Source organism: Anabas testudineus, chromosome 1 (genome assembly GCF_900324465.2).
Source record: "Anabas testudineus chromosome 1, fAnaTes1.2, whole genome shotgun sequence".
Classification (NCBI taxonomy): Eukaryota; Metazoa; Chordata; class Actinopteri; order Anabantiformes; family Anabantidae; genus Anabas; species Anabas testudineus.
Genome location: NC_046610.1, coordinates 13994638 through 14019064, shown reverse-complemented (window position 1 = coordinate 14019064; position 24427 = coordinate 13994638). Strand labels below are relative to the sequence as shown.

At 40.8% G+C, this 24427-nt stretch overlaps 2 protein-coding genes across 2 annotated transcripts; one reads left to right on the top strand and one right to left on the bottom strand.

The window, feature by feature from the left end:
* Positions 1-408: 408 nt before the first annotated feature.
* On the top strand, positions 409-8689 carry smc2 (structural maintenance of chromosomes 2). The gene is made up of 25 exons (XM_026360603.1): positions 409-728; positions 959-1108; positions 1196-1318; positions 1456-1494; positions 1593-1703; positions 1788-1832; positions 1942-2175; positions 2425-2574; positions 2721-2954; positions 3078-3237; positions 3336-3453; positions 3939-4077; positions 4189-4308; positions 4400-4604; positions 4841-4976; positions 5160-5284; positions 5503-5696; positions 5855-5998; positions 6201-6275; positions 6401-6520; positions 6630-6830; positions 6920-7036; positions 7482-7642; positions 7837-7984; positions 8097-8689. The coding sequence occupies exons 1-25, from the start codon at positions 561-563 to the stop codon at positions 8274-8276; spliced, it is 3597 nt and encodes a 1198-aa protein (XP_026216388.1). The 5' UTR covers positions 409-560; the 3' UTR covers positions 8277-8689.
* Positions 8690-8917: 228 nt separating this feature from the next.
* ecpas (Ecm29 proteasome adaptor and scaffold) lies at positions 8918-23943 on the bottom strand. The gene is made up of 49 exons (XM_026360622.1): positions 23840-23943; positions 22950-23080; positions 22576-22692; positions 22074-22192; positions 21710-21859; positions 21432-21609; positions 21085-21224; positions 20735-20813; positions 20534-20653; positions 20331-20416; positions 20142-20217; positions 20005-20054; positions 19855-19921; positions 19601-19723; positions 19385-19488; positions 18668-18791; positions 18465-18545; positions 18117-18333; positions 17939-18030; positions 17584-17718; positions 17327-17495; positions 16998-17170; positions 16713-16814; positions 16347-16470; positions 15887-16032; positions 15622-15676; positions 15340-15454; positions 15146-15214; positions 14939-15056; positions 14678-14845; positions 14364-14443; positions 13874-13979; positions 13645-13692; positions 13061-13179; positions 12576-12726; positions 12418-12483; positions 12229-12318; positions 12046-12112; positions 11871-11962; positions 11702-11768; positions 11374-11571; positions 11045-11256; positions 10915-10958; positions 10628-10820; positions 10389-10539; positions 10077-10182; positions 9906-9994; positions 9753-9824; positions 8918-9629 (listed from the first exon to the last, which is right to left on the bottom strand). Exons 1-49 carry the CDS (start codon positions 23859-23861, stop codon positions 9490-9492), a joined length of 5541 nt encoding a protein of 1846 aa, XP_026216407.1. The 5' UTR covers positions 23862-23943; the 3' UTR covers positions 8918-9489.
* Positions 23944-24427: the final 484 nt, after the last annotated feature.

Here is a 24427-nt window from a genome sequence, read left to right as displayed (position 1 = left end):
ACAAGTTAACTTGTAAGTGTTAAAAGTTACTTACCTATTTACTCCCTACCATCGCTGATGTTTTTCTAGCAGCCCGTCTCCGGGGATGATTTCAACGGGACTCGTTCGTTTCGTTACACCTGTGGTTAAGTATTCTGCCTATAGGTGGCGCCAGAACATTGACCCACGCAACTATTTGGGGGCGTTTAGTAGCCACAAAATCTGCCGGACGAAAATAAACAAACATACATATAGACGTATAAAAAATGTATGTTAATCTCTTTTTAAATTTAAATTTTAATTCATTTATATTGATCTAGTTATTAATATGGTGTTAGTATGCATACGTCGTGTTAAAATATTTTCAAATGATTTGTGTCGTCCCCGGCACAGAAGGGACGTACTAGCGGCTCAACGTCTGCCGCCAAAATTCAAGTTATTCGAGAGACGAGCGAGTTTTCTCGTTGTCGGTTGTAAACACTGGGGCACACGCCAGTGCTTCATCTTCTCTTTTACTGGATTATTAATTACACACCACAAAATATTAACCCCGGAGTCAGCGGAGAGAGCACAGCCTAAAGATGCACATCAAGTCTATTATTATTGAAGGGTTCAAGTCGTACGCACAGAGGACGGAGATTAACGGCTTCGACCCGCTGTTCAACGCCATCACCGGACTGAACGGCAGCGGAAAGTCCAACATCCTGGACTCGATATGTTTTCTTCTGGGCATTTCAAACCTCACCCATGTAAGTATGCTGTTCAGGTGAAAGCTCTAGGTTAGGATTTACACGGTAACTTCTAACTAAATTAACCGTAATGTTCAACTTAACGCTAGGTTAGCTGAGATGACAACGTAAATGTTAGCTAGTTAACCCTGTCAGTTAAGTAGCGTGATCTTACTTTCTACTACATTGAAGGCAGCTAGTTCACACGACAGTGTGGTCATTAATCCCTTTGTTTCGCTTTCACTTGAAAGGTACGAGCCTCCAACCTCCAGGACTTGGTTTATAAAAATGGACAGGGTGGAATCACCAAGGCTACTGTGTCTATTACTTTTGACAACGCCAACAAAAGCCAGAGTCCTCTGGGTTTTGAAACCCACGATGAGATCACGGTCACCAGACAGGTTGGCAAAGAAAGACGCCATTTTTTTAAGCTGTATTTACTGTTCAGAGCTAATGTAGTGTTCTACACGATCCTTTTATTCCTCAAGGTGGTAATTGGTGGCAGGAACAAGTACCTCATCAATGGAGTCAATGCCAACAACACCAGGGTGCAAGACCTGTTTTGCTCTGTTGGCCTCAATGTCAACAACCCACATTTTCTCATCATGCAGGTCGGTCTTGTGTCTGAAGCATGGCTATGGTTTTAATCTTTCACACTCATTTCTATACGCCAACAAGTTTCCTATATTTGCTTAGCAAATACATCATAGTGTCTACATTTAATATGATGTGTCATTATATATTTTAGGGGCGGATCACCAAAGTTCTAAATATGAAGCCACCAGAGGTAAAAGATACATGCAGAACGTACCGTACAAACCTCTTCATACATTTTAATGCAGTTTTAAGACCTATGAATGATTTTCAATTCTTTCTTTTTTTCAGATTCTTGCTATGATTGAAGAAGCAGCAGGCACCAGGATGTATGAATGTAAAAAGCTTAGTGCTCAGAAAACCATTGAAAAGAAGGAGGCCAAGCTGAAAGAGATTCAGACTGTACGTCAGACATCCCAAATCATATTCGCTGTCCATTCTACAAAAGAAAAAATAATTTAAAAATCTCTTTATTTACATTTTCAGATTTTGGATGAGGAAATTACTCCAACCATGCAGAAACTGCAAGAGGTAGATTATCTGTAAACTTACACTTGTGTGTATCCTTATTCTGAAACATGATTATTAAAACAATACATTTGATTTTTGAGTATACATTTTAAACTTCCTTCTCCTACAGGAGCGATCATCATATCTGGAGTACCAGAAGCTGATGCGTGAGATCCAGCACCTGTCGCGCCTGTACGTGGCCTGGTTGTTTGTGTGTGCAGAGGAGACTAAGCTGAAGTCAGCAGAGAATCTGAAGGTGATGCAGGACAACATTGCTAAGATGCAAGCCAGCATGGCCGAGAATGAGAGCAAAGTCCAGGAGCTCTCAGCCCAGATTCAGGAACTGCAGAAGAAAAAAGATCAGGTACAGCAAAACAGAGATGAGAGATAGGACCAAGATGTTCTGATGTCATGATTTACTTGTAACTTTTCCTCATTGTTTATTCTTGGATCTGTTTTTGACTATTTCCATCTTTGGCCCAGCATTACTGCCTGAGCATCAATATATAATTTGGGAAAAATGTTAAATTAAATTAGCATGCTTTCATCAAGCTACAACAAGAAGCAGAGTATATTATTTGCTGCTAATTTTTATCTGCATATATATCTGTAGGAGGTGAATGGTGTGTTAAAATCCTTGGAGGAGGGTCTTGCTGATGTGCAGCGTGTTGATGCCAAAGCCCAGAGTGCCCTTGACCTCAAAAAACAGAATCTGAAAGATGAAACCAAGAAGAGGAAGGAGCTTGTAAAAAGCATGGAGGAGGTAACGGCACCATGCTACAAATTCATCTGTTTACTAAACTAACATAATGATCTGCAAATTTGTATTAAATAACAAAATCGTACAGCCAATTAGACTCAGTGATTTCTTAAAACTGCTATTCCACACCCTTTTCCTTCCATCCTTAGGACAAGAAAATGCTTGTGGTAAAAGAAAAGGAGGTTTCTAAGTTGACGGAGCAGCTTCAAGCTCTACAGGAGGAGGGACAGAAAGAGAGTGCTGCGCTGGAGGCGGCTGAACAGCATTTCAAGGCTGTGTCTGCAGGTCTCTCCACCAATGAGGATGGAGAGGAGGCCACTCTGGCTGGGCAGATGATGGCCTGCAAAAATGACATGAGCAAGGCAGACACTGAGGCCAAGCAGGTGAGGAAGACAACTGGAAAATATCTGCCAGTGGTTTGAAAATATACCGTAGGCATGTTTCTCATTTCCCCATTTTGAAAACATTTTTTCATCTTGCTTTGTTTTTTTTTTTCCCATGGCCAGGCCCAGATGACCCTGAAACATGCTCAAGCTGAACTGAAGACCAAACAGGCAGAGGTAAAAAAGATGGACAGTGGCTACAAGAAGGACCAAGACAATCTGCAGGCTGTCAGAAGCAGCAGGGAGAAACTAGAGGCAGAGTTGGCAAAACTCAACTATGAAGGTAGTGTGTCTGTATTTGCTCAAGTAAAGTCTGTTGTACTCATGACTTTCTGCCAAGCATTCTGTAATTACAGTAGGGACTTGTCTGTCTTCACACAGATGGGAAGGAGGAGAGTCTGTTGGACAAAAGGCGGCAGCTGTCCAGAGAGGTTGCCAAACTTAAGGAGACCTATGAGAGTCGTGTGTCCCGTTTCCCCAACCTCCGCTTTGACTACAAGTAAGGACTGAGGGCTGAATTAATTAACTTTTATTCACTTTAAACTGTGTGGAATAGCAGATAATAGCTATTCACTTCTATATCACAAAATAAAAAGTAGCAGTGGAGTCTGGGACTTGTAAATGTTTTTTTATTTTTGCTTTATTTGATTGGATGGAGTTCAGTGACATTACATCTGTTCAAGCATATAACAGCTCTGCTCACATGAAACTGAAAAGATGTCAATTCTAGTCAACAGCATCTTAATATTAAAATAACCATATGTGGTTGTCTCACCTTAAGAAATGCAACAGAACAGTCAATGAGATACCAGTTAAGCAGTTAAGCACTAAGTTAAGAGTAAAACCTTCTGAAATGGCAGAAAAACAAATGATGCATTAATGTGGGAGTTTTATCTGATTTGATATAAAAATATTAACTTGACTATAACCACAAGTCTCTATGTGCAAAAAACCTCTTGACGAATATAATTTTGTTTCTTTTAGGGACCCAGAGCGAGGATGGGACCGTAGCAAAGTGAAGGGGCTGCTAGCTAACCTAATCACAGTCCGTGACGTCTCTTATGCAACAGCACTAGAGGTGGTGGCAGGAGGGCGACTCTATAACATTGTAGTTGACACAGAGGTACGTGTGTGAGAAGGCGTGTGCATGTTCTTTTATTTTATTCATCTTTAAGTGTTTATATCCTAGTATAACATGAGTTGTAACTTGAGTCTGTGCTTTTGTCTTTGCTAGGTATCTGGTAAAAAGCTACTGGAGAAGGGAGAGCTGCAGAGGAGGTACACCATCATCCCTCTGAACAAGATTTCTGCTAAGACACTCAATGAAAAAGTGGTCAACACTGCCAAGAGTCTGGTGCGATCTCAATACTGCAAAATAAAGGTTTTTCTGTTTGAACTGAGTATTTGCTGACTTATCTCTTCCTTCTCTCTCCCTTATGTGGCAGGTTGGAGAAGACAATGTCCACACAGCTCTGTCCCTGGTGGGTTATGAATCTGACCTGCGTAAGGCCATGGAGTACGTCTTTGGCTCTACGCTAGTGTGTGACACATTGGACAATGCCAAAAAAGTGGCTTTTGACAAACAGGTGATGACCAAGACCGTCACTCTTGGAGGGGACATCTTCGACCCACAGGGAACTCTGAGTGGAGGTGAGAACAAGGACATTACACGTACTAACGTATGTGCATTTAGTACAACACTGGCTCAAATGAATGTCCTGCTGAGAATTTTGTGTTTTTGAACATTATGCTCAGCTTACCTGCCTTAAATTAAATTGATTCGTACCTACAAACACTCAAAAAGCTACTCCTCAGTGTCAGTCAGCAGCCTATGTAATCAAGTGTATGTCTCTCTGTTTTCTTTTCCCCGGCTTTTTGTCTCCCAGGTGCTCGTTCCCAGTCAGCATCAGTTCTGTCCAGTCTGCAGGAGCTGAAGGAAGTTCAGGACAACTTGAATGAAAAGGAGGCCCTTCTTCACGACACTGAGCGACAGCTGGCCAGTCTTAAGGGAACTGCAGAGAAGTATGAAGACACAATACTTAAAATACTTAATTGCATTTAAATAAAGCAAGTGAGGTGCACACTATATTTACAGGTTCTTTGGTAACACCTTACTTTACACATAGCACCCTGCAACACTCTTTATTACTCCACATTTTATTTTTCTGACATTACCTCTCATCATTTTGTTTTCTCTGTACTCAGGTATCGACAGCTCAAACAACAGCATGAGCTGAAGGTGGAGGAGGAACAGATTCTGCAGGCTAAGCTGCAACAGAGCACCTTCCACCAGCAGCAAGAGGAGCTGGAGAGGCTGCGCAAGGCTATCGGTCAGAAACGAACATACATTTATATCACTGAATTAGTCAGTGGAAATACAACAAGCACTATATGTACTTTACTTTATATGTACTTTATTTCACTTGTGGCTACACATGTTTGATGGAATATAGAGCTTAATAGAGCATTATTTCTCTTAGTGTAGCTTTTTCTGCTATTTATATTGTTTGATTTATGGCAATTTTGATAATTTTTTTTCCATTATTAGAGGAGAGCGAGGAGACTTTACGTGTTACCAAGGAAGTGCAGAAGCGGGCTGAAGAAAAGTACAAGGTGCTGGAGAACAAGATGAAGAATGCTGAGGCGGAGCGGGAGAAGGAGCTGAAAGCTGCTCAGCAGAAACTCAATGCAGCCAAGGGCAAAGCTGACACCTTCAATAAGAAGCTGAAGCAGAAGCAGCAGGTACACTCACTCATCATTCTCTGCAGTACTAAGATATTTGTATTACATGGTATTGAAAGCACAATTTGTCTTTTTCATAGAAACAGCAAGAATCTGCTGATGCTTCTGGTGAATTAATCATATGTATTCGCTTTTTCTTTTCCTGCTCATGTGTGCAGGAGTCTGATGCAGTGGCCTTGGAGCTGGAGGAGATGCGGAGAGAGCAGACTGGTTATGAGCAGCAGATTCAGGCTGTAGATGAAGCCATGAAGGCTATCCAGGAGCAGATAGACAGCATGGCTTGCGCTGTATCTCAGAACAAGGTATTTGTTGCTTGTTAAAGAACCATTGCCACATAAACTGTGTAGTTTTGAGTAAAATAGGTATCCAAGTGTCTGTCTGTTTATGGCTAACCACAATGACCTGTCCACTTAATAAAACATCATTCACTATATTGCCAAACAAGCTGTTGTGCTATGGTCCTTCCCCTTCTCACCATTCCTCGTTTACCCTGTTGTTGCGCAGGAGGCAGTGCGTAAAGCACAGGAGGAGTTGACCAAACAGAAGGAAGTGATAATGGCTCAGGATAAAGAACTCAAGGTGAATCTAAAATTATTGAAATACATCTCGTATGTCTGGGAGGTTGTTATTTATGTAACTATTTACTCAACAAATGGATTTTTTTTTTTTTTTTTTTTTTTTTTTTATCGATCGAAATGTTCTAGGCAAAGAGCACAGAGGCTAATAAGATCAGGGAACAAAACAATGAAGCCCAGCTGAAGATCAAGGAGCTGGAGCACAACATTAATAAGCATCGCAAAGACAGCCAGGATGCTGCTGACAAGGTACACAATCATTTTTATTTGCAATACAGGTTTTCATAATACACTGGGTTTTGGCTATGATTTGGGTCTTATTATTTCTGCTACGCTTGCCTTTCTTTCTTCCCCCCAGGTGTCTCGGATGCTGGAGGAACACGATTGGATCCATTCAGAGCGCCAGTTCTTCGGTCAGCCAAATACCTCTTACGACTTCAAGACCAACAACCCCCGTGAAGCGGGCCAGCGGCTGAAGAAGCTCGAGGAGACGACCACCAAACTGGAGAGAAACGTCAACAAGAGGGCCATGAACATGCTGAATGAGGCAGAAGAGAGGGTGAGGACAGACAAAAGCGGCTGTGGGAGATTGTGGTGTAGGGCAGTGACGTCTTTTTTCTACAAGCTCACATCTGTCTTGTCCTACAGTACAATGACCTGATGAAGAAGAAGAGGATTGTGGAGAACGACAAAGCAAAAATCTTGCAAACCATTGAGGAGCTCGACCAGAAGAAGAATGAGGCTCTGAACCTGGCCTGGCAGAAGGTTGACTCTCTTTTAACGCCTACATTTTCTTCCTCCTTTTGCACTGTTATCACTTCCTTTTAACACTGGGCAATATGACAATATTCCAGTACAGTTTAAATTTGTCAACTCAGATGTTTTGCCATAGTAGCCTAGTCCTTTTATACTTCGAGATGTATTGGGTAATAATGCAAATACTGAGAAGAACTGTTTTTATGTTGATGTTTTTTTTTTGGATTGACTACTATTGATTAACTTCTTTTAGGTTGGTTTATTCATAAACCATTTCTTTTTTCCAAAAAATAATGCAATGTCATAATGTATATTGATACAGCAGTATTAAACTACATGTCTAGACTTTGAATACACTGAATACTTTGAACCAGTTTGATGCCTCTGTTCTCTCTGTCACATCATTGGCAGTGACTACTGTTACTTCAGTTGTCACGTTTCCTTGTCTCTGCAGGTAAACAAGGACTTTGGCTCTATTTTCTCCACTCTGCTGCCTGGAGCCACGGCAAAGCTGGCTCCTCCCCAGGGTTGTGGTGTCCTGGAGGGCCTTGAGTTTAAGGTGGCCTTGGGAAACACGTGGAAGGAGAACCTCACTGAGCTCAGTGGAGGGCAAAGGTTAGCAAAAAGCACTTATAAGACAATAACATATTCTTGAACAGCACATTATATACATATACAGACTGCTGTTCATTGGGGAGCAGGGAGACAATATAATACTGTCAATATGTTCTTTTTGTATCAGGTGACACATATGGATGGTAATGAAGTCAGCTGCTTCTCTTGAAACCCTTATTTCTGTCTGTTTCCAGATCACTGGTGGCCTTGTCTCTCATCCTGGCCATGCTGCTATTCAAACCTGCTCCGATCTACATCTTAGACGAGGTTGACGCCGCTCTGGATCTCTCACACACACAGAACATTGGTCAGATGCTGCGCACACATTTTAGACATTCCCAGGTACGTTAAAACACACAGGACTATGCACAAGGCAATGACGTTGTACTAATGTAGTCAGTAAAGTTTTTGCTACAGGACTTTTTTAATTAAATGGGTTTTACTTCTGTCCCAGTTTGTGGTGGTTTCCCTAAAGGACGGCATGTTCACCAACGCCAACGTGCTGTTCAAGACGAAGTTTGTCGATGGCATGTCCACAGTGACACGCACTGCACTCAGCCAAAGTGATACCAACGTTCCTCAGAAAGGTCAAGACAAAGCTCGTACAAAGAACAAGAAGCAGCTCATCAGCTAAGAATTGCACCGGCATAGCTGGTCTGGATGCCACTTATTCTGTCTTAGAAACATTATCACGTAACTTAATGATATCTGTTAATAATTGATGAATTGTGTATAGTCCTATTTCCTTCCTCCCTTCATATCCTACACACCTCTTGTTTAAGACTTGTCAAACCTTCCAGCTATACATCTGCCTCATGCTTTTTGTGTTTTATGACTTCTCTTCTTTCCTCAGCTTTTGGAATGTGGAATTTTTTTTGTTTTTTTTTGCAAACGTTTAAAACCTTTTATCTGTAAATTTCTTTTATCTAAACTGTCTTTGACTTTTCTCTTTTCTGGTCATTGTTCATGCTCCTGCTACAAATTACTATGTTTTATATGCAGCCAAATTGTCCATATATTTTTAGTAAATAAAGTAGATCATACTAATGATTGACTCTTGATTTGGTTCATTACCATAGCAGTGACTGTGATCCCTTACACACTGGAGGAGACTCACATTATGGACGTGAATGTGGGATTGGTAGATGCAAAGTACAACAGTTTCACATGAACCGTAGTTCCTTACATGTACATCAGTGTACATGAATATGAGCAGCCTGCTCAGCACCTCACAATTAACACTGTCCTGAATGAAGACAAAAGAAAAGTCACTGGTCCAACTTACCAAGGTAGTTTTATTTTCATCAGGGACAAATTCAAACAACTATTGCATCACTTTGAACTTAAAAGCAGAGATTTTAACGTATTTGTCTTGTTCATTCAACTTGCAAACAAGAGAAATAAAATTATTTAGTTGCTGTTTTGACATTTCATAAGTAGGCGAACCCACAGCAGTAGTAAAAAGTCCCCATTTTGGGGCTATAGGAATACAGTGTCCACAAACCCAACACATCAGTTTATATAGAATTTCTTATTAGTATCCGACTGTCCACTTAAATTAACCAAATAAAATTTGACACCTTCACTACTGTCACTTACAGGCTCAGACTTCCACAAATCAGCCTCAGAGCCTGTGGATAATATGGATATGTAATACAATGATTGACAGATTTTCTGTGAGAGAAGACAGCTGTACCAAAGAAGTCTAGAGAGTAGAGTGGAGTGAGACAATGTATTTGTTTTGTTTTAGTCATAAAGACGTTAAATGAAGTTGATGCTCCTTTCTTTTTTGTAGTTTGTGTTGGTTACTGTATGTAATCATGTGGCTCTGTGAGCAGAGTGTGTGCTCAGGGTTGACTCTGGATGTGTCTCCGCAGCTCCTGAGCCTTATCCCTCAGGTCCGGTCTGCTGTCGGACTGTAGCGTTGACAGGGAGCGCTGCAGCTGCTCTCGGCTCTTCACTGACACGCAGTCCCACTGTTCGCTCTCTATAAATCACATGCACACGCAAATATTTTATTTATTTATTACACTTCTGTCAATATCTCAGCTCTGCTGATAAAGAAATGAAGAATAATACACTTTAAGACAGCAACAACAAAACACCTTACCTCCAGTTCTCTTTACAATTAGATCCACAACTGACAAAGCCTCTGTCCGCACAGACGAGTAACTTTTGTTTTCTGGATAGAAAAACAACACATGATGATGAAACACATGTATGTTACAGATATATGTAAAATACAAACATCGTATATTCTTACCTAAAGCGAACGTAAGAGCAGCGCAGGTCTCTGTAAGGATCTGTGATAGTGTGTTGAAGTCTTTACTGCCCTTCTCTAGCAGCAATAACCTGCACAGAAAAAGAAAAAAACTCAGGTTAAATTACTTAAAAAAAAAAAAAAAAGTGATCTACTCTATCTGCTGGTCCTTACCCCTGGAAGTATGCCTTCATGGACTGTAGAACAGCAAGCTGGACTTTCCAGGTGCTTAGTCGGAGCTTCTCACACATTAGACTGCACACCTCCACCTGGAAACGAGCTGACACACAATTCACAGAATATCACTTTGTGGGAGCCACAGAGCTCAGAGTTTGTAAGAGCAGGAGTCAGGAGGTTTCAAAGGTTTTGATCTTTAATGTTTGTCGAACACATGCCTTTAACTGGTTGAACCTTTGGCAGCACAAAGCAGTTAACATGTAGCTGTGGTCCTGCTGTGTGCTTTTCCTTCTCTAAGCCGCAGCTTACCCTGAGTTTGTGGGTTCCTGGGCCACATCTTCCCAAGTGTCTCCAAAGCACAGAGGAGAGCTTCAGTCTGCAGCTCTTTCTCCTTCACATCTCCATCCTCATCATCATCCTCTAGTGACCTCGGGGATGCACCGCCACTCTCTGGGCAGCTCTGTTGGAAATAAAGAGGACTGACTGAGCCAAGTCCTTAAACGTCTCACTACAATAACAAAAGTTACAGTTAGTAGCTGTGATTTAACCTTCTTGATCATAGGGAAAATGATCGCTGCCATGTCACTGAAACTGTCCTCCTGGCTGCTGTAAAGCACATCTCCAGCACAGCGCAGAGCTGCCATTTTATACACCAGACTCTCTTTACGGCATTCCTTTAAAACAACCTCCAGCACCTCGGAGATGGTGGGTTGGCCGGTGCAAGGCTTCTGTAGCTCAGCGCTGAAAGCCAAGAAATAAATGTATAAGAGATGGAAAATGAATGTTGTCCCTCACAAAAACCTTTAATGGAGGGAAAAAGTTCAGCAAATCTCACCTGCATTTGGAAACTACAGATCCGATGGCTTTCAACAGCTCCTCCTGGAACGAAAAGACCAAAGAAAAACTCTTTTAAACACGATTCTTTGTTCATTCATTTGTTTTTCTGTTGGATTAGCAGTCGTTACCTTGCCAGCCCATGTGCGTCCAGACAGCCCCTGTATTAAAGCGTTTAGCACCATGCCAAGGTGTGGTGCAACCAGTGAGCCGGTCTGTTCCTTGGCAACAGTTGCCATAGCAGCTGCACCCTGAGCCTTCATCTTCCAGGACTGGGACTGCAGCGCTTTTTGTGTAATAGCAATCAACTCTGTCATGTAGAGTCTGATGCCGCCAAAGCTTCCTGGAATTAAATAAACGTTCAAAGTATATGTTTAACTCTACTCCCAAATGTCATGATCACCATTTCTAAACGCTATAAATGCTTTGTAAATTATACTAAAGGAGTATTTCTGATCACCTGGGACATTTTCCTGCCACACCTCAGCCCACAGAGTGGCATCATGGCTTTCTCCTTTCTCCTCATCAGGACCTGGTGCCTGATGCATTCCCAGGAAGGCCAATGGGAGGGCCACTCCTGCATGGCTCTTCAGCACATCAGGACTGTAGTGGCTGATAGCATGCACGGTCAATGCACATGATGACTTGTACACCGGCTCTGGAAGTAGTAGAGAGTTGAGGGACCAGAGAGAAATGACAACAGACAAAAGTAACCGTCTGGTTCAATGTGTCGTTCAATTGCATGTGTGTTCAAGTTTCAGTTGAGGAAATATGACCTGTTTTCTCACCTTCTTTCTCCAGGTACCAGGTGTTGAGCTTCAGTAGTAGTTTCTCCACACTGCTGTCTTTTGCTGTCTGATGGGGCAAAACCAAATATAACAAACCATTACTCAGTCACTGAAGACAACCAATGTTGTTATTATTGTCATAAGGTCACTGATGAAAAGTGGTGCTTACCCTGACTAGGTGCCCCAGAGCAAAGGCAAATGCTTTCTGTACTACAGTGCTCCTGTCATGGATTCCACTGAGCAGAGCACTCATTAGTTTACCTGTAAACACCAAAGATACTATTGTCATAAGCTGCTCCAAACAGTATGCATGTAACATGAAGAGATGTAAACTTGTGCTGTACCTGAGTATGGGGTGAGGTCCTGGGGACACTGCACTGTGAGTGAGACAATTACACTAGCACAGCCACCCTATGAAGAAGAGACAAGCATCAACAGGTGGACTTAGTACATGACATCTTTACAAAGTGCTGGATGGATGTGAAGGAGACGGACATGCAAAGAAGATAACAAATAATGTGCTGTACCTTGGTGCCCAAGCCTACTCCACTCTTGAGCAACTCACAGAGCCTTGGAACCAGCTCTCCCAGCACAGAAACATCAAGGTGCTGCAAACACTGAGCATGCAAACACACAAAACAGATCATTTTAAAACTTTCTTCTTTATGACTTTTATGACTTTTAAAGTAAAAAAACTTTTTTTTTTTTTTTTTTACCATATTAATGGTTTCCATCATTGGGGAGGACTTGGCAGCACTTAGTCTGGCAGCATCCATGGCAGTCTGGAGTGTCAAACAACACAACACAACAATTCATGATGATGTGGAACCTAATGTGATCAAATTTACCGGCCTTGGTCTCCGGACTTGGGTACCTTTTCTTGCTCTGTGGCTCTGAGGCTGAGGTAGTTGAGGACCTGAGGCTCCAGGGTGCTGAGGGCCTCCAACAGGGCTGGGATAAGTCGGGAAGCATGAGGCTTCAGTCTGGCACCAGCTGTCTTACTAATCTTGACAAGTGTCTGGATACTATTAGGGTATAAACAGTTGATAGATGGAGACAGGACAAGGCAGACAATAATTATTAATGTCACCAAAAATGATTAACACATGGCAAAAAAAAAAAAGAAAAATCACAATCTGGTATTCTGATGAGTGAAAGAAACATTTTGGAAAACTGCCCCAAATGTTGTGGCCTTCCTGATTTTGATTAACTTGGATTTTAGTGACTCAAAAAGCAGGAGATAAAAAAGAATATGCCTGTATATCTGTTTTCATTTTGATCTTGTGTAGGTATAAAATAAGTTTTACAGAGGTTTTAGTTGAATTGTTTGTTTGTGAACACAAACGCTATGAATATTACCTGAGTGAGCGGACCTCTGAGACATTGCTAACAATGCCCTTTTCCAGCAGGGTAGGCAACAGTATTGCCACAATTCTCTGAGCTGCGGACCCTGTAGACTCACACATACGAATACACACCTGGACACAAAGAAATAAGAGAGATGGGAGACAAGGACACACAATATCCACAAGTATACATACACTGCCTGTGCAAAAAAAAAGTCACCACCGGGATTTAACTAAGCAAATGGATAATTACTGCATAGATGATTATGTTTCAGCTGCCAACAAGTTATTACAAGGAAATTGATGAACCTGCTAAAACTGGGTAAAGAACTGTCCAACGGAAGAAAGTCATGTAAAAGAGTGGTTCAGGGAGCACTGACATCATTTGAGAATGACCACTGAGAATGTTTGGTATGTGCTGGATGGGAATAAATGTTGTGACATTGCAGAACATGGTAAACATGTGTTTAATCATACCTAAAGGTAGTCCAACAAAATATCAGCATGCGAGACTTTTTTTTGGACGGGCAGTGTATAAACAAATACTAACAAATAACGGATAAAGTATACAAATAACAAATACTAACACGTACTTACCTTGCTGAGTGTTTTCAGTGTTAGATCTGCAGCTTTTCTCACAGATTCCTGAAATATTATCAAGTCAAAAGTTCTCAAATATGCCATGTGGTACAATACATTTTTAATATGTAGATATTCACTGTTTTCATCATCTTGTGTCAAAACTAGATATTTATTACTTACAGTTTCTGGTAATGTGACAACTAATAAACATTAATGCAACATAAATTCTGAATTCTTCCCTTACCTTGATGTCATCAAGGACTCTGAACAGTGTCTCCCACATTTCAGCAAGATGCTCCATAAGGTCGTCAGCCTGGCGACCTCTAACTAGATCATTCAGTGCCAGGCAGCTGGTGGGAAAATTCATTCATTAATATACTTCTTTGGACTCCTATATTACAGCATAGACATATTGTTGACCCTGTTATTCAGATCAAATTGCTAAGAGTGCAATAACCGAACAAGTTCAACTGCTATGTTACTGCAGTGACAATAACAATGGTTATACTAACTGCTGTAGTTATTGTAATTACAAAAACCATTGCTATTAAAGTAAGGCAGGAGATTATAAGATGTATAGGAGATTATAGGAAGCATGAAAGCAGGACGCAAATACAGTATAACTCATTATTGGTGCATTTTCTGAGCCCCACTCAAAGTCAATAGTGATTATTGTTAAACAGTTTTTTAATAATCTTAATTTAAACATTGACATTTGTGTATGGTTGCTGTACCTGGACTCGCGTACTCTCCAGGTGTTACTGGTCAAGTTGGAAATGACATCCTGCAGGATCTCCTTCAGATACTTATCCACCTAAAGTACATCAGAATAATCAAACATACATGTATGCTAAACATGGCAGTTACTTACTTCTGAGTTTACATACATTTACTTTCTGAGGGTAATGTTTTTTTTTTCTCTCTTGTGAAAAATTGCTCTGAATCAAGGAAAAATACTGAGCAAACATAATACCAACACATCTATATTTCGCTCCATCTCTCACACAAACACATGCATGATATATTGACAAATGCATGAGTGCCCTACCAGGGTCTTGTCAGTGACCAGGGCATCCCAGATGCTGGTCATGGCCTGGCGAATACTCAGGTTGGGGTCAAACTGATAGCGGTATAGACGAGGCACAAGCTGGGACAGAAATGGTGCCAGCTGCTCCCCAGCTTTGGCAGCGATCATGTGAAAACCAAAAGCTGCTCCCTGTAAGGAGGAGAGAGGAAATGAGGTAAGGAATGCACATAAAATGTATGAGAAAGCACCTGAAATGTATGAGAAAGATGAGCAGTATGACACCTTGCGGGAGTTCCACATGGCATGGTGATTGGCCAGGTTCATAAACTTGTAAACAAGATCTGGTTGGTTCAGGTCACTGGCCAATGAGCAGAGCTCCTTGTATGTGGAGAGGCCATGGCTGCCAGGAACCATCAAAACAAGAGACAAAGCTTAAATCATGCACACTGAATCCACATGTACATAAATAAGACATATCGTATGACTTACCCATCAGGTGTTTTCCCCAAACCTTCTCCTTGGAAAACCTGAGTATCTTCTGAGACAGCATGTTTCACTCTGTTGTTAAAGATTAATAAATATTTAAAATGTATTCATACACAGGGAATGTTTGGAACAATCTCTTGTGACACTCTCTCTTGTGATTACTTGTTACTTCCTCTTTCATTCAACCATTCACTCACCTTTTGCCAGTCATGAGTGTTTCCACCAGGGTGGACACCAGTTCCTGCTGGTCACTTTCTCCTCCCATCTCATACACCAGACCAAGGCCTTTGGATGCCACATCCTGACTCAACTCTAGACAAAAGAAAAAGAAGTAAAAGGTGTGAATAAAGAATCAGGAGGAACAGACAGCAAAGGGTGAAGGCTATTTGCTTTGTAATGTTACACAGGTACATTTGAAAAGCACTAGCTGGAGTAAGTAATGAGCAGATTGATCTGGCTTGACAGAACTCTTATCTCACCATCTGGGTCTGAGAGAACAGAGATGAATGCCATCTGAATCTCCCTTAAATGTGACTGTAGAAATAAAAGAAGAACATGCATTTAATAAAAGTGATACAGACAGAGGATGACAACGTCTTTTTTTATCTCCCATCCCAAAAAACTGGTATGTACAGAGGCAAAAACAAGGCAAAGTAAGAACAATTGAAAAATTTTACATTGAACCAGAAATTCGACCCCATTTGGTTTTAGGTTCAGAGGCACAGAGTTGTACAAAACACTCACTGTGATTTCCTTGTGTTGGCTGAATTTCTTGACCAGGGAGAGCAGCCATATGCAGGCTGCCTGGCGGACATGTGGGTTCTGGCTGGTTATGTACTTGGACAGGATAGAGTTGAGAACCCAAGGGACCACGTCATTGTTTTTCACATCTGACAAGGAAAAGAAACAGGAAAGGCTGTTAAGGGACTAATACTAATATTTTAAAATTTGTTGAGATAATTAGACATTTGGAATTAAAATATTTGTAAATCATAAATGCTGAGCCAAATTAAACTTTGTATGCATTTTACTGAGACAAAGATCAGATTCAGCTAACAAACTGTTTTTGGACAGTCAGAGTTTTCACATATTCGACAAATCAGATTTGTTTACACAGCTTGAGAAATAGTTAGATTTTCAACAGGTTAACGTTACAGTGGAAAGAAAATATTCAAAATACAACTCCATACTACAATGTACTCACTGTGTGGTGGAGTGTACTGGTCCTCAGTGCAGATCCATGGGTCTCTAGCAGCTCCAGAGCTAGTGCCTATTGCAGCACTGGTGATAGCCTCTCCAACTGTGAACTGCAGCTCCACCTGTTTGGCCTTAAGAAAAAATAAAAGGAAAAAAGTTAGAGATGATGTCATTAAGCTAATTTCATAAGGGGTCAAGCAGCTCAGCAACGTATATATTACATATTTAATTTGTACTGTACTGACAGAAACACCCACTTCATCTACAGCTAGACAGACTGATAAATCACTTCAGGTAATACCTGACATTTAATGTTCAGTAACACAGCCACAGCAAATGCTAATGTTATTGTCAGTCAGCAGATGTTTCGTACCTCTACAGAGTCCATGAGTCCCTGCAACAGCTTCTTTTGGTGAGGGAAGTCTCCATCTCCCACTGGCAGGTAACCCAAGGTCTGGATTGATCGCTCCTTCATCTGGATCACATACAGTAACAGGACAAAAAGATCATAAAAATGTTACACAAGTCACAAAATTATTTAGCTGAGAATCTGACAAACTGATCACACTAAATTCACATAGTATAAACACAATGTACCCAACTGATGCACTTCAAAATATCACAGCAGTCACTTCCTTTTTGTGGACTTCAAGCTCACCTTTGTGCTCTCCTTGCCAGAGGTGATGCGAGCCAGCAGATTTTCAACAATGGAGAGTTTGGTGAAGCCCTCACCCTCCGCAGGGATCAGCAGGGTACCATTCCGTGCAATTTCTCCCACAGCTGTACAGGCTGCCACTGACAACAGGGCAGTACTGCTGTCCAAGAAGGACCCTAAATGAACACAAAGAAACACCTGACTGAGTGAACCCATAGACAGAAGATATTTGGATTACTTTTGTGAGAGATTTTATTTACATCTCATCACACTGTAGGCAAATTAACAACACTTTACTGACTGCAAGAGGTGTTTGCAAAATAACTACAAACCAATCGTCTTGATTGCCATGGCAACAAGTTCATCATCTGTTGAGGAGATGCTCATCTGCTGCCCCACATTGTGAGTAGAGTGACTAGAGGTGAGCACTTTCTTCTTGCTCATGTACCTTCCCACCATATAGCCCAGAGCCAAGACGGCACCATGCTGAGTCTCGGGACTCTATGATTAAACAAAATCAATAAGCATTCAGGCCAAGATTGAACAAAATCAATAAGCATTCAGGCCAGGTCAAATCAAACTAGCATACATGGTTGTCTTTAGTGATTTTGATCAGGTTCTGCACAGCTGTCTGAAGCTCGTTGCCAGTCATGGTGGAAACCACTACTGCATACAACTGGGCTGCAAACTCCCTCATGTCCTCCTTATTTGTGTTCATCAGACTCTGCAGAAGAAAACATCTATTATTACAAGTGAATACATCGACAGTTATGAAATGTGAATTTGGTGGATTTGAAATATCGCAGGACAAACAAGGGATTGACCTTATTGTTTAACAGTGCTGTTACAGGTTTCTACTGATTAGTTATAGACCACTAGATGTTACTATAGAATACTCTCCATCTCAAGCCTAGATAAGGACACAAATATGAAGTAAAACTCACTTTGATCCAGTCAATCTTGTCAACAAATCTGGTAGCCAATTTCTCTGGGCAGACAGATACTACCTCCAATAGACAATACATAACTGGGATTCCTGTTGAGAGATTAATGATAAGGTGGATTAATACAAATGTCCTTTAAAACTAAATAAGTAGGTAATAAGTACTCATTTTCTCCTACCTCCCACAGCTGACAGCAGCTGTTGTAGCAGATCCATGTAGACATGGACAGGGTTTGCTTCAGAACCCTTTGACACTGAAGGCTGAGACTCAGAAGAGAGCAGTGTATGGACATAGGGGCCAATAGCTGGTGCATCATCCTGCATGTCTGCAAGACGTGTGGACAAGGGTGTGACTCCGGCACTGTGGGCTAAACACATCCGCAGGTAGAGCACAATCTGGGGAAAACAGGAAATTAGGTAGATACTAAAATATTTATCTTCGGCATAAAAATCAACTCACTTCTCTATATCTACACAAGACCTGCAAAGCCATGAATGTGACAGGCTGATCGCCAATTAATATTTACCTCCCCAAATGCAGATGGGTTGAAAGCAATAGTGGAGGTCCCAACAATGTACTTAGCTGGAGTCTTGATCCTCTGGGCTGCCTGATAATGACAAGATTAAAAAAATGCAATACAAGATTTACGTTAGCAAAAAACTGCCACCTCGTAATTTTGATTTGCCTTTTAAACAGGCTGTTTTGCCTCCAATAAGAGGAGAACCTCACCTTCTCCTGGACATAGGCCACCATCTCAGGAAAAGAAGGCATTGGTTTTGGTCCCTCCTTCTCTGAGCTTTTACTAGGAAAGGCCCTCAGCACCCTCTGGGCCTCCGCAGACACCTCCTCCCTCCTAAAACACAGAAGAACAGCTCATTTTGTTTTCTGCAAGTAAAAAATTTACACTCTCACTTCAGTTGTATCCTGTTGTGTGAGTGAGTATATTTAGTTACATTAGACTTCTGGAGATAAGTTAACTGTGTTATTCACAGATCAGCGTCTTTTCCCTTAACGCTGATCATCACTGTTTCTGGATAAAATGTAAAAGAGCAGCTCAGATCAGCTGTCACTAACATTAATTCTATAATTTAAATGAATGAAAAGCCAAATGAATCAAGTTGTTGTTGGTGTGTTGGTGTAGAAACAGGTTTTGCCCCACAATCCCACCGGACCGCCTATAATGCGTTTAAGCTGTGACACAGTTTTGTTCAGTTGAAGGCCAGTCAGCTGTTATTAACATAATAATAAAATACTATACGAATGATATTTATTTCTACTACACATAAAGAGCATCTTTAGCCACAATCTTTGACAAACTTAGGTTAAAAAAAAATGTTGAGAAAAATGCTGTTACCTTTTTGTAAACCCCCAACCTTGTTGAAATAAAAAAATCTTTTTATATGTCTTTTCAAAACTCTGTAAAATGCAGAAAGTGATGAGACTTACGGATCTCCAGCAGCCAGCAGGAGCAGGTATCTTGATGGTACATGATCAGGAGCAAACACTGTGCTGGCAAACTTCATAGCCACCTGACGAACTTGCACCTCCGGCTACAAAAAAACAATAATCAGAGTATTTGATTTGCCTCACCTCGTAAACCAGGCAACGTTACGTGTTGCTGATAAACTACATACAGAAACAACTTGGGCTGTGTACACTTACTTTTCCAATGTATGCACCCACTAGGGCCTCCATCAGGTTCAACAGGGCCCCCTGTAGGTTAGCATAAGCTCCAACCATCATAGACAAAGCTTCCTGAATTGCAAGACGGACATCTGGCTCTTCCTAAAAAACAAACCAAAAAAATGGTTATTCAATACATTTCAAGTTTGTAATTTTGATTTTCCTATAATGTGTTTGTTGTTTCAAGTTTTCAGAGCATGGGATGTCAGACTATAGAGAGACTGTTCACCTACCTTACACATGGACTCAAAAAATTGCTGCACAAGTGCAATATCCTTTGTGAACAGCTGTGGCATTCGGCTAGACGAGAGGGGAAAAAAAAAGGTTTTTGATTTCCTGGCAATGAACTGGAAATACTTATGGAGAGAGGAGAACTATTTTACCTTGACAGCTTTCCAACAGCAGAGTAGGCAACACACAGTAACTTAGGATCCTGCAAGGACAAATGTTGTTAAGTAGGTATAAATGAAACTCAACTGCATGAACTTGATTAAATGTATGCTCTTATTTATAGTTTTACCTCCTTGTATTCATTGATGAGCTTTGTAAGTCCATTAAGTAGCATTAGTCCCAAAGGCTTATTAGTGTCAGGGCATCTGAAAAGCAGGAAAAAATAAACTTGTGTCAAAATGCAAACAATCTTACCTTGTCACTGAAAGAGACACATCCTGGTTGTATGTAAAAAAATGAAAAAGTGCACTTTTCTTACACCATGCAGATGTGATGGACAAACTGCAAGGTGAGAGATATCAGTTTGTTGTTGGTGTTGGCACCAAACAGACCATCATATACAACCTACGGAGAAAGGGGAACCAGTGAGAATGTTTGGATAATAACCTGGAGTGTTTCCTTTAAGATTAGTTAGCCAAAAAAAGAGTTTTCAAAATTGACACGCAGGAGCAAATATCATACCTGGATATTAGCTGGAAAACACTCTGCGGCTAGGCGTGACCGTAGAAGATGAGGAAGAATCTTAAGTTTGACTCTTGTGCTCACTGGCTCGTGTTTCAGCTCTTGCTTTAAATTTCCACCCTAGTACACACACAACAACCAGTATTATATATTTAATATAAATAAAACACAGTTACATATGAAAATATTGATTCTACAAACCTTTGTTTTAAGAGGAACATCCCCCAGGTACACCTTGTACATCTTGTTGACAATTAGAGGATTATTCCAATCAATGATGCTAGAAGGTAACAAAAGAAATAGAAACCCAAAAACATAAATAAAGTTTTCCTCTGTCAGCACACAGATACAAATGATTAGTCTGATAAACATTCATAGCCAAAGGATAAGACTGTTAAAAAGTGTATCTTTCATATTTGTAAAGTAATAAGCTTAACTAATAATTTCATAATTTACTGTATAGATTTCTGAGTTAGAGGAAGTGTTATTGGGTGAATGACTTGACTACTGGTGATGCTGATATAAATACAAAGATTAGCCCCTTCACATACCTCTGTTTACTCTTCAGTTCCAGATCAGCTGCTGTAGCCACACTATGTCGGGTGTCGCTGGATGCCACCACCAGGTGAATCACCGTCTCCACTTCTGGGACTTGCTTTGCCTCTATGAATTTCACAATGCCCAGCTTACACTGTTGAAACCAAATACACAATGAAGAGGTCATTAGCTGATCCTCAATACAAAAACAATACAATGTGCATTACCCTTCACATATACTTTCAGCAAGGGCTCAAACATAGAAGATCACAAGCTGTTGAACAGCTCTTGACCTAATACCTAAAATCTACATTTGGCTGAGAGTCAAGCTTTGTGCATACTTCAGCTTCAGCTACTGTACCTGTTCCAGCTGCTCAGCACTCCACTGAGCCTCTCCAATCACCCTCTTGGCAGCATAGACACTCATCCCTGGGGGAGGCTGGGGGAGTCCCTGGCCACCTGCAGCCACCGTCCCATCTGCAGAACTTCCTTGTGAGGAAGAAGGAGCAGGACGAGTCGGGGATTCATTAAGCACAAACCTAGAGGATCCAAAGACAGAATGAGTCAACACACTTGATCAAATAGCAGAGTGACTCTATACAAGCAAATATTACAAAATACCACAGAGCAGGAACTCACCCATAAGGCATCAGCAAAACATCTAACATGAATTCCAGCAGCAGCTGCACTGTCTTTGGCCGCTCAGTTAAGTTAAATGGAAAGGCATTCTTGGAGGTGTCTGCAGGATACTTCATATAGTAAAGAGTAGGAATCAGCAGATGCATCAGGCTAAGAGAAGAAAAAGAGGACGGAGAGGAAATGTAAAACCATAATCTAGTAAAGTAGTAAACGTTTAGGCCACATACCAGCTGTGTATAATTTTATTCATCAGTCATTCAAGCAAAAATTCAGTTGTATCTGAGAAATACTTTTTACGTTTTTCATCCACCACTGTGTAAAGTAAATATCCTTGAACAGGGTGTGTGAGTGTGTGTCCCCTCACCTGTCCTGCTGTGGCTGTGGCTTCCCTTCCATGGCAGTGAGGAGGGTTGGGGCCAGCTCACATTGTTTTCCCACCTCTAGACGGGGGTAGCCCATCTTAATGTAGATGATAGTGAAATTCTGGGAAAAAAATAAAAAAAATAAACGTAACAATCACCTTTACTCTTAAGTTACAGGTCAATTTTTAGTCAGTTCAAACAAAGAGCCAAATCTATCTACTATCACTGAAACAACCCGATAAACCTGTCAATAAAGCAACATAATTTTTGTTTTATTGAATTATTAACTAATATTTAGATGTAATCGCTTGTGGTTACAGAATATGCTGAAGCATGCAATGAAAAGTATTTCCCTCTCAATGGCAATATTTCTACTGATTTGGAAATGACTCAGTGATGTCATATTCAGGACAGCAAGCAATGCAAAGAGTTCACTTCATTATCACTGTGTTACACATCATCCTACATTGAACTGAAAATTAATTCTGAAAATGAAACTCTTACCGTAACAAAGGAGGCAGCTGCAGGGTCCTGGTACTGCACCAGCAAAGTTTCTACTGGTAGCTGAATCTTAGGCCTACTTTTTATTCTCTTGTTCAGGTGAACTAACAGCTCCATCACCTATGAGAGGAGACAGAGAAAGTTATTTAGTAGTTTAGTTGCATGAAACAAGCACATACATAGACACAACACTTAATTTCACTCAATTTCAATACAACAGAGTTGAGGATTTGTCTAAATGTTTATTAAAGAGAACCAAGCGTTTCAGCTGGAAGGTCTGATGACATACATTTATTCAAGGCTTACACGGTGTGGCGATAGGTTCTACATGTCAAGATAATGTCTTTAGGCACAGAGATAGGCAACACCCTTCTTACTTTCTTTCGCACACCCTCCTGAACACTGGAGAGTTTGAGGAGAACAGGGGGAAGGAACTTGGAGATAATGTCTTGTAGCTGTTCATCTGTTTCTGCATGGCCCAGGCGAAGAAACACACGTTCCAGTTGATCTGAAAAAAAAAAAACAACAAAAAAAACACAAAACACATTTAACACCTTCAGCAACTCTTATGTCTCCATTTAAAATAAATCATCTAACAATAGGTTTGAATTAAAATGCGAGAGTTACTGTTAGAAACAACTGGGTGCACAGCACCTTATGCAAAACCAATGAGTGTGACGTTCAGCTTCATTGTAGGATTTTGAATATATGAGGCCTACAGATTTCAGACAGACAGTTCGCCCTGCACGTTGCTCCACTCTGGCTGATATGTTGGGCCTGTCAGCTGCTGTGTTGGTGCACCCATCACCCATCACCCATCACCCAGCCCTGCCTTTTCTCTTTTGGCATGGCTCACACCAAACCAGCTAGCTACAACAACTGACACAATATCACGCATTTCATAAGGTATCTATCATACCGCTAGCTTTTTAATACCAATGACAATCTGCGCCATTAGTCCTAAACTCCCTAACTATTCAAGTTGTAAATTTACACCTTAAAAGGTGTCGTTAACATATTAATAGCCTATGTGATAGTTTCATTTTGACCATGACTGGGCAAACGGCCTCCTGACGATAGCTTACAAGCTAGCTGAGCTGCTAGCTTTCGCCCCTATCCCAGCTTTCTACTCAAGCAACACGTATCGTTGCTTAATAACTTGATAGTCATTAGACTGAACAAGTTTCTTTCTATACTGCCTTTCTGACACCCACGGACCAGGCTATTTAGGAGCTATGAATGACCAACAACGCAGAGAGAAACTTACTGAGTTCATCCTGGGCGGCCATGTTTGCAGACAGTCATTAGCGACCCCTCTGTTGAGTGAGTGTCACTGCACCCAGCCACTCCTCAGCAGCTGCCTCATCATCACTGCACATGACACAACAACACGATCATGTTTAAATATGGACTTTCTTCTTTGTCTCGATATAACACATGAGTTATTGTTTACTGCACTGAAAGCAGACTGCGACTTACACATCATCCCACCTTATGCATACACTTAAATCCTATAGTTTGTTGTGTATTCTAAATGTAATGTACATAAAATGACATTATAGATACAGTGAGCTATTAGTGCAGTGATATGATATCAGACAGCTGCAGAAATTACTAAATCCAATACATTACTAAACTTGCATTACTTATTAAGTAGCAAAAACAGATTGAATTGTTGTTAAATTGTCTTATGAATTAACTTCATACAACAAGCAGTCAGAAAAGTAAAATATCATTTTGACTTTAAAAAACAGCAACAGTTCTCATATACTTGTCGTAGAAAGTCTGTTTAGTTTTCCTAGACAGAGCCCCCTTGATGAGTTACAATACAAACATAGTAATGGAAAGAGTCAAT